The 10,377-nt window shown below is 36.1% G+C and overlaps 1 protein-coding gene across 2 annotated transcripts; it reads left to right on the forward strand.

Annotated features, from left to right (window-relative positions):
- Positions 1-4,513: 4,513 nt before the first annotated feature.
- LOC127087836 (3beta-hydroxysteroid-dehydrogenase/decarboxylase) lies at positions 4,514-10,121 on the forward strand. Of its 2 annotated transcripts, XM_051028751.1 has the most exons (13): positions 4,532-4,626; positions 4,722-5,049; positions 5,120-5,209; positions 5,291-5,424; positions 5,618-5,788; positions 6,082-6,207; positions 6,492-6,571; positions 7,110-7,308; positions 7,809-7,920; positions 8,457-8,631; positions 8,995-9,151; positions 9,503-9,569; positions 9,666-10,121. In XM_051028751.1, the coding sequence occupies exons 2-13, from the start codon at positions 4,818-4,820 to the stop codon at positions 9,809-9,811; spliced, it is 1,689 nt and encodes a 562-aa protein (XP_050884708.1). In that variant the 5' UTR covers positions 4,532-4,626; positions 4,722-4,817; the 3' UTR covers positions 9,812-10,121. The 2 variants fall into 2 exon arrangements, with proteins under 2 accessions (XP_050884707.1, XP_050884708.1); XM_051028750.1 differs by having other exon boundaries at positions 4,514-4,626; positions 9,503-10,121.
- Positions 10,122-10,377: the final 256 nt, after the last annotated feature.

The following is a 10,377-nucleotide window of genomic DNA, read 5'->3' on the forward strand; positions in this document are numbered from 1 at the left end:
AAAATTAATATAGTAAAATTAATTAGGCAATCAATATGGATCTTCACATTAAAGTGAAATGATTTAGGATCCCCCTCCATGAAGGCTTCCCATGCATAAAGCGGAGTACCTAACCGGCTATTTCTTCGGAAGTATGCTAGCCTTTACACCATGAACACACGAATTAAAGCATAAAATACAATTGGAAATTGCGTCATAAGATAAATATAGCAGCCAAGAATTTAGGCCAAATAATGCAGAATCATCATTAGGTAAACATGAAATAGGCAGCAAAAAGCAAAGCAGCCCCTGGTCCGGTCGCCTCTGCTTCGCCTAGCGAAGGCTCAGCGAAGGCTCGCTGCGGGCTCGCCTAGCGATGAGCTAGCGAGCGGCCACGGGTTTGAAATTTGAGAACATTATGACCTCAACCCGCAGCATGGCTTATGGCATCCAACATACAATTATATGGTTCAGTTTCACAATAGGCAAACACATTTAAATTCTCATGCAAGACTTCAAAATGTTTATGAATTCAATTATAATCCACAAATTAAGACCATGAAGTGGTACCATATGCCAAGTGAAAATACAAAACGATATCACATGCAAATTAAGATACTAAAGTGATACCACATGCACAATAAGGACACCAAATGATAATCCTATGCCAATTAATCATATGCCAATTAAGAAGCTAAAGCGAATAATAGTGAGGCTAACCTGTTTGCAAATCAAGTTGTAACCTTGAATTGGCGAGTCGGATTGAGTTGGACGGCGGTAGCTTCGGAGCGGCCTTCAGGGTTTCCGCCTTCTGAATTCTTTGGATCAGCAGGGTTTCTGTGTTTCTCCCTCTGGATGCGTGTTTCCGTCCGTCTTCGTCCGTCTGTGTGTGTTCTTTTTCGTGGCAGAGGAGCAGGTATTTATAGTAGAGGTAGTGGTGACCTAATGGGCTTAAAATGAGGTCCAAAAATCTCAAACTTCGCAAGCTTCGCTAGGCGAAGGAATTGCTCGCCTAGCGAGCAAACTAGGTCTGGGCCTTTTTCTGGATCTGACGCTTCGCTGGGCGAGCGTCATGACGAAGCATTCGCTAGGCGAAGGGATTGCTCGCCTAGCGAGCAAGCTATTTTGGGCCCCTTTTGGGTTGGGCCTGTTGTGAGCTGGGCTTTTGTTCACTTGATGTCGGTGTCTTGCAGAATAAGTCGGAGGGCCTTGAGAAATGCTTTGTAATACCAACGGGCAAATTTTGGGGTATGACAGCAACGCTACTCACCGCCTGCGCACTTCACAACCCTTAACTTGGGCGAGGATAAGCCCTCATCAGATATGTTCTACAACCCACATATGAGGTCTGATGAGGAGTTAAAGAAGGGTGACCAATTTCGGACCAAGGAAGAGTGTCTGTTAGCAATAAAAAACTGGCACTTGAAAAACTGTGTTGACTACGATGTTAACAAATCAAACCCGGAAAGATACGTTATTTTATGCAAAAACCCGGAGTGTGGGTATAGGTTGATGGCATCGTACAAGAAGAAACATAACGCGTGGGTGATAGGGTCCATTTCTCAAGCTCACACTTGCGTCAACACAAACATGGCACAAGATCATCGCAAACTTAGCCATGATATGATCTGCAATCCCATAATACCTCTTGTTGAAGCTGACCCGTCACTCAAGGTCAAAACTATTATCTCCCATTGTGTTGCTGTTTTCAAATATACACCGTCATACAGAAAGACTTGGTTAGCGAAAACCAAGGCAATTGAACTGGTATACGGTAATTGGGAGGAATCATACAAACAACTTTCGCGCTACCTGGTTGCACTACATTTGTATTCACCTGGGACGGTTTCTATAATGGAGACCCTGCCGGCACAATCCCCTGACGGAACTCGTTTAGAAGGTAATGGAATATTCCATAGACTTTTCTGGGCATTCCGTCCCTGCATCATCGGTTTCACATTCTGCAAGCCGCTTATTCAAGTAGATGGAACTTGGCTGTATGGGAAATACAAAGGATCGTTACTGATGGCGGTCGCACAAGATGGAAATTCTAATATTTTCCCAATAGCCTTTGCATTGGTAGAAGGAGAAACGGCTGCTGCTTGGAGTTTCTTCCTTAAGAATCTCTGAACGCACGTGACTCCACAAGTTGACATCTGTGTGGTTTCTGACAGACACGCTTCTATAGACAGTGCATACAATAATCCAGCAAATGGTTGGCATGACCCCCCGTCTATGCATGTCTACTACATCAGGCATATTGCTCAAAATTTTGGGCGGGAGTTCAAAGATAATTTCTTGAAGCAAAATTTGATAAACGCGGGGTATGCATTAAACCAACATGGATTCCAATACTACCGCCGGGAAATAGTGTTGGCAAATTCTGATGCAGGGAGGTGGATCGATAATATTGATAAAGCAAAGTGGACTAGGTCATACGACGATGGGGTGAGGTGGGGCCACATGACAACAAATCTTGTGGAATCAATGAACGACGTTTTTAAGGGCATACGTAACCTCCCGGTAACCGCTTTGGTGAGTGCGACCTATTTTCGGATGGCAACGTTGTTCGTAACAAGAGGGAAGCGCTGGCATGAAGTGTTACAGACGAGTCAAGTATATAGTGATGCCTGCATGAAGTTTATGAGGCAGGAATCTGCCAAAGCCAGCAGCCATCGGGTTACGGAATTCGACCGCCATGGCCACACTTTTAGTGTCAAGGAAACAATTGACCACAACCAGGGGCTGCCCAGACAAGAGTATAGAGTCCTAATACCAGACTGTTGGTGCGACTGTGGTCAATTTCAGGCCTATCATATGCCTTGTTCCCATGTCATTGCAGTGTGTTCACACAGCCACTTTGATGCATTATCGCTAGTGTCTCCCATCTACAAAGTTGCAACATTGCTAAATGTATACGACAATCCCTTTCCGGTGGTAGCATTGGAGGCATATTGGCCAGAGTATGACGGGGAAATTGTTTGGCACAACGCAGTAGAACTGAAATGGATGCCGCAGAGAAAATGCAGAGGAAATGTAGCATATGTCGACAACTGGGGCATAATAAGAACAAATGTCCATATCGTGGATCTAGTTCCACAACATAGTTTTCATATTCATAACTCTGTGTACCAATGCTATTTATCAATAAAGTTTACTTTTTATTCCAAATAGAAGATGACATTGGAACAACAAACACAAACATCTAACATTACAACAACAATTACTAAAACAAAAACAAATACTGGAACAAAAACAAGTACTAAAACAAGAATAAGTAATAGAACAATAACAAATACAAGAACAACAACACAAACAACCATTAAAATCTAGGAAATTACAACAGTTAACACTATGTCATCTGATCCATGCATCATTTGGATGCAATCAATGTCGCTTTCAACTTCAACCCACCAACATTCCGTTTCTCCAATTTCAAATGAGAACCTTCTTCTAAGCCTCTGAATCCTTCTGATGACTTCACCAGGTTGGTAATCTCCCTCTAACCAAGACATCAAGGACCATTTTAGTTGGTCCTTCAGGATCCGGCCGCCTTGATGATGTTCGCTGCCATGATGACGGTCTGGGGGATGCCGTGAACTCAACTTGATAGAGAAAGTGATAGGAAATAGTGGTGAAGAAAATGCAAGGAAATACTTTATTTATAGGAAAAAATCTAGGTTGTATATCAATGTACTTAACCCTAATTAGTGTCGCACTTGTTTAATTAGTCTTAGGGAGAATTAGGGTTTGAATTAGGTCATAACTACCAAACTCTAATTATAAACGATCAATAAACCCTAATTATAATTGATTAATTAACCCTAACATGATTAACCATAATTCTCCCAAAAATTTGTAAATAATATTATTTTGTTATAAATTAAATTAATATATATAAATTAATATATATATATATATATATATATATATATATATATATATATATATATATATATATATATCTTGTAAATAATATTATTTATATATATGTATTAATATAAATTAATATAAATTATAATAAATATAAATTAATAAATTTAAAATAAGTTAAAAAAGATTTAAAAAAATTAAAAAAATAAATAAAAACATATTAAAAAAAAAAAAACAAATTTAAAAATAAAATAAAATGGAAATAGGAGTAGGCGTCACTCCTAGTGGCGACTTGCCCTAAATTTAAGGGTAGGCGCCATCTAGGGTGGCGCCCATGCACATATTAGGGCAAAAATGACCCATATAGGTAATTTTTTTTGAAATTATGGATTTTTTTGGATTTTTTAAAAAAAAATTAATTATTTAAAAAAATTTCTCTAACAATAAAAAACATGGATTAACATTTATAGGAGGACCATTCATTGAAGAAAATATTTTAAGAGATTAAAAATAAAATTTTATATAATATTTATATATGAGTAGGGTTCAACTTACTCCAAAATATAGCTTTTAAATTTAATTTAATTTACCAATTAAATATACTTTGAATTAAGTTAAAAAAGTACTATTTGAATAAATTATATATATATATAGGCTTATCAAATTGAGAAATTAGAGACTTTTTCATCCTTCTCACTTAACCGCTGCGAACACGACCACGAGACTTGCCACACAGTAAATTTCTCAGTCGATCTGTTTGTGCCTCAACGAAAGGTTTGTTACTCATACTTTGATTTCCTTCAATCTTTCACTAACTTGGCTCCATTTATAATTTACACACTTCCTTTGGTTTTTTTAATTTATTACAGGACTAACGTTTTTCGCACTATCCACACTCTACTGTTTTCTACTCACTCCTCTGTGCGACTTTCTGATCTGTGACTGATAAACAATCCTCGATTCTGATGGCGGCGGAGGAGGGATGGTGTGTAGTCACCGGAGGCCGTGGCTTCGCTGCCCGACATTTGGTTGAAACGCTAATCCGATTAAACACCTACTGCGTCCGCATCGCCGATTTGGGTCCCACCATTGAACTCGAACCATCCGAACAATTAGGGCTTCTCGGTCAAGCTCTACACTCCGGTCGTGCTCAATATGTTTCCGTTGATCTTCGCAATAAAGCTCAACTCCTAAAAGGTAACCCTCTACATACTTTACCTTGATTAATTAATGATTACCATTGTTAATTTGTTTTTAATCTATGCAGCATTTGAAGGAGTTGAAGCTGTGTTTCATATGGCTGCTCCTAACTCTTCTATTAATAACTATCAGCTACATTATTCTGTCAGTGTTGAAGGTAAAACCTGTAAACATAGATCTTCTATTGTTGTGTTAACAATTGTTGTTTTCGATCTAACTTAGGTGGTTCTTGTTGAAGGAACAAAGAATGTTATTGAAGCGTGTGTCGAGTTAAAAGTGAAGAGACTCGTTTACACGAGCTCTCCTAGTGTTGTTTTTGATGGTGTTCACGGAGTTCATAATGGAAATGAATCATTGCCTTATCCGCCTAAGGTACATACTCTAACTACTATTAGTTTCAACTCTCATTCTTTTTTTGACTTGGATTGGGACTCGAGATAGATGGATAGAGCCATAGAGGTTTTATATTATATATTATAATGATAATGATAGAATCTTGCGATTGGGATGGAAGTAGATTTGAAATGTTTTGTTATGGTCTTGATTTGAATCCTACTGCTTCCAGCATAATGATCATTACTCGGCTACTAAAGCAGAGGGTGAGGCATTGGTTATTAAGGCTAACGGGACTAGTGGACTATTAACATGCTGCATACGCCCTAGCAGCATTTTTGGACCTGGTGATAAACTCTTGGTGCCTTCATTGGTTGATGCTGCCAGGGCAGGGAAATCCAAGGTAAATGTTGTTCTTCCGTCTTTTGGTAAATGTTTGATGTCTTTTATTGCTTAAATAACTAATCAAGCACTCATGGCAATTTCATTTTTATTAGGATATTTAAGATATGTTTTATTGAATATAAAATTAACCACAAGAACAAAATTGGAATGAGACTGATAACTATTTTCATGATGATATTAAGAAGAGGGATATGGAAAAACTTGTTGGGGGATCAATGTGCTTGGGTAACAACTTATTAGCAGAAACTTTCTTAAACCTTTCATTGATGATTTATATTATTCTCTTACCAGTTCATTATTGGTGATGGCAATAATTTATATGATTTCACATATGTTGAAAATGTGGCGCATGCCCACATATGTGCTGATCGAGCTTTAGCTTCAGAGGAAAGCATTTCCGAAAAAGCTGCAGGACAGGTACCATACTACTTTTTTTAGTAATGTTCTAGTTGTGTGTTTAAGTGGAAGTTAAAAGACATATAAAAGACTTTCTGGGGTTGTATTTGAAGATTTGGACAACGAAGCTCTTCGTTGAATCATGGTTTGTTCTTCAGTGGCGTGCCCCCTTTATAGAATGATGCTAATATGTTGAAAAGTAGAATCTTTTTATTTGGACAAATGAGGAAACATTGCATATTAAGTTTGGGAAATCTAGCAATTACTTTAGTGTGTTGTCATGCTGATAAGTATTTGTTATGTAGGCATACTTCATCACAAATATGGAACCTATTAAGTTTTGGGAATTCATGTCTCTGATTTTGGAAGGTCTTGGATATCAAAGGTGATTTCTTTTTTACTGTTAACCATTAGATATTTCTTTTTCTTTATTTGATAGCTAATTTGGATTTATCGTATGGCATAAACAACTATAAGTGTTTGATACAACTTTTAAAAATAGCATATGATATCTTTTAAGCTGTTTTTAACTTATTTCAATAAGCTCTCTAGGGTGACTTAGTTTACAACTGCTATATGAAAATAACTTAATTATATTCACACTTTGATTATAGAAATAGCTTGTACATAATTCCTTATATAAGAAGCACTTATTCAGTACATTCTTAATTAAGTTGTTTATCCAAATGCTTCCTTATTTAATCGTGTTTTTTAATCTAACTCACACTTAACGGTTATTTCTTATACTCATGAGAATATTGGCTTTCTATTATAAACAATCACTCATTTACATTGTTTTTTTAAGGACTAAGGAATGCATTTATGGTTTTTCTTCCAAATAAGCAAATATGAACTTAATTATGGATTTATGATGTTGTGCTGTCAGTGTCTTTCCTTTGTCATCTGAGATATGTGGCTTGCAGGCCAAGAATAAAGATCCCTGCATTTGTTGTCATGCCAATTGCACATTTGGTGGAGTTGGTATATAGGCTACTTGGCCCATATGGGATGAAGGTACCTCAGCTAACCCCGTCCAGAATAAGGCTCTTATCTTGCACCAGATCTTACGATAGCTCAAAAGCAAAGGATCGCCTTGGCTATGTACCCATCATAACTCTTCAGGTTCTGTGACATTTCTAGAAAAGTATTTGTGCTCTGTTTTAACTCCAACATTTCTGCCTCTGAACTGTATTGAGATGCTCAATTGGTGACTATCATAAAAGTTGCTTAGAAATTTCATCAAAATCTGAAGTTGCTAATTTCATGCACGAACCATGTGATAATATTGTTGTTCTTGCTTTGAAAAAAACGATGAGATGCTCAGTAATTCGTCAAAGTCTGAAGTTGCTAATTTCATGCACAAACCATGTGATTATATTGTTCTTGCTTTGAAAAAAAATGATGAGATGCTCACTAATTCAATTCAGACAAAATTTCTGATAATTTGGAGTCAAGACTTATCTAAATATGTTCAGAAATTGAGTATGAGGCATGTTCTAAAATGGATGATGTTTATGGGAACAAAGGTTCTTACATTACATCTATTGCAATGAGTATACATGTCAATCCTACTTGTGCGGTGTTCTCCACATGCAATTAAGGGATTATAATTTATCTTGCAGGAAGGCTTGCGGAGGACAATTGAATCATATCCACATTTGAGGGCCGAAGATCAACTTACGTCTAAAAGAGAAGGTCCCTCCAAAGCTTCTGTTTATCTTGGAAGTGGAAGAGGTATGAATAATTGACGACACTCATCTAACTTCTTTGTTTTGGTTACTGTTGTAAAGTAGACACATGGCTACTGCTCTTCGATTAATTTATTGTACGGCCGAGTGGCTTTGAGATTCTTAGTAGTCTAGCTAGCTTTTCATTGTAGCAGACATGTGAAAGACATATTCCAGGATAAATATATTAGGTTAAAATTGAAAAGATAATGAAGGAAGTTGTAGTTTAGGATTCCATATATCTTATCATGATATGTATCATTTCATTTTAAAATTGTAATAAAACATGTATATTATTGATGGACAAGCTCTAGGAAGACTGAAGCATTTTGAACTCTTAAAATTCAGATTTTGGTGCTGGTATTTCTAACTAAATCCATTATCCTTCCTAAACTTCTTACCGGTGATCACTTATTTGTGTAATCAACTTTGGCATCTTCTACTTACTATACAAACTCATCAGTGTAACTAGCTAATGCTGAGGGTTGTATTACAGTTTTCATTTATTTATCTAATAGTTTTAATTGATCTACCAATTTGCAGTTGCGGAGACTTTGCTTTGGAAGGATAGAAAACAAACTTTCACTACATTGTTAGTCTTGATAGCGATATATGTCAACTTCATTGCATCTGAGAATACCTTCATTACTGCTCTTGCAAAGCTTCTAATATACTTATCGATCGGTTTATTCATTCATGGCATTCTTCCTGCAAAAATGTAAGTAAACTGTCTACCAATGAGTTTACCAGATTGTCAATTAACCTTTTATGTTGTCATAATATCATTAACTTGTCCCATAATGTACTACTAATATAGTAACTATTGTTGGCAAGTATCTCCTATTTAAGGAGAAAGTACTATATTTAGGGTTGTATACATGTTATTTTACTTGTGTTGCTTTATTTAATTTGTTTATATTTTTTGATAGTTCCCTTTTGATGTAGTTTCCAATATTTAAGATATGATATACATATTGTAAATATATCCTTGATTGTGCAGAGTAATTCCTTATTCAGGAAATAATCTGTCTCTTTCAAAAACTACAAAGTCTAACTTTAGTTGCATTTTATGCTTGTTCAGATTGGGGTACACTGTTGAGAAAATGCCCACATCATGGTTTCACTTATCAGAAGATAGGGCAAATCGATTTGCTCTCTCAGTAGCCTCATCTTGGAATTTTGCTGTGAATGCTTTAAAATCTCTTGCAGAAGGGAACAATTCGGTGTTGTTCTTCAAGGTATACACAAAAATCTCTTGCATCAAAATTTTGTATTTAGTCAATCTGATAGAAACCAACTGATATAAAATAAGAAATAGGGAAAATCCCTTTGATTACATAATGATATTGCAAAACTTCGAGGGTCTGTACCTCCCAATGCCAAAATGACCCCTTTTCCTATCAAATTCCTAGATGATCAACTCCCAAATGTCTTCCCCTATTTATTCAAAACCTAAACAATATGAATTAATAATATAATCATTATAATAATTACCCACCAACTCTCCTAATAATTTAACAAGAGTTAAACTGAAGAGTCTAACAGAATCTTACATATGTGCTGACACATCTCTCCCTTGTGATCAATAGGTTGTTTTCTCTCTGCTCGTTCTTAGCTTCCTGGGAGCATTTTCACTTCATAACTTGTATACTACAGGTACTCTCCCCTTTTCATTCTCATGCTGTTTGTTTTATTTGAATTTACGATGCTTGGATGAGAATGATACTAGTTTGTTTCTTGTCTTGGTTTCAGGAATTACCTTAGCATTTATAGCTTTCTACGTTTATGAAAAGAAGGAGGAAGACATTGACAACATATTTATAAAAACACATACTTTTGGGTGCAAGTTGAAATCTGATATAACCAAGAAGTTTCTTACTTCAAAGAAAATTGATTGATAGTTATTTTTCTTCTTTCTTTTTTCTTTTCTGGTTGGTAAAATTTATTGATAGCTCCTAGCCCAAGTTTTTTCTTAGATGAGTGGGCCGATGCTTCTTCATTTACTCCACGTCGGAGTTCTCTGTATCATTGTAATATTATTGTAATGTAATTTTGATATTCTGTAATAACCTTTGAGTAGGTTGCATCAAAACCTGTCATATAACCTTGCTCATAAGCCATAATTTACTTTCAAATGAGCTGGCTTGAACTAGCTCGGTTAATCTATTTATGAAATAAGTGAAAAGCTTGTCTAAGTTTAAGACAGAATGTTAGCCAGCTTGTTTCTAACATTCTTGGTTATGTTGTGTTTTAATAGTTCATTTATGGATTAACCCAACTCATTCTGTACAAATACAAGCATACCTTTTATTTGTTCATAGCGTTTCTATTTTTCCTGTCAACATTACTCATTTCCTGCTTTTTGTTCAACTGATATTTATTGTTGTTTGAAAGGATAGATATTGAGCTTTTGAAAAGCAAAGCATATGAAAGCTTGGTTTTTTATTTTCTTCATAAGTTGTGG

The sequence above is a fragment of the Lathyrus oleraceus genome, chromosome 5, assembly GCF_024323335.1.
Source record: "Lathyrus oleraceus cultivar Zhongwan6 chromosome 5, CAAS_Psat_ZW6_1.0, whole genome shotgun sequence".
Taxonomy (NCBI): domain Eukaryota; kingdom Viridiplantae; phylum Streptophyta; class Magnoliopsida; order Fabales; family Fabaceae; genus Lathyrus; species Lathyrus oleraceus.

Coding starts and splice junctions, on each gene's coding strand:
- LOC127087836 (XM_051028750.1), top strand. CDS start 4,818: ATGGCGGCGGAGGAGGGATGGTGTGTAGTCACCGGAGGCCGTGGCTTC. Junction 5,789..6,081: donor CCAGGGCAGGGAAATCCAAG/GTAAATGTTGTT, acceptor TTCTCTTACCAG/TTCATTATTGGTGATGGCAA. Junction 9,152..9,502: donor ATTCGGTGTTGTTCTTCAAG/GTATACACAAAA, acceptor TGTGATCAATAG/GTTGTTTTCTCTCTGCTCGT.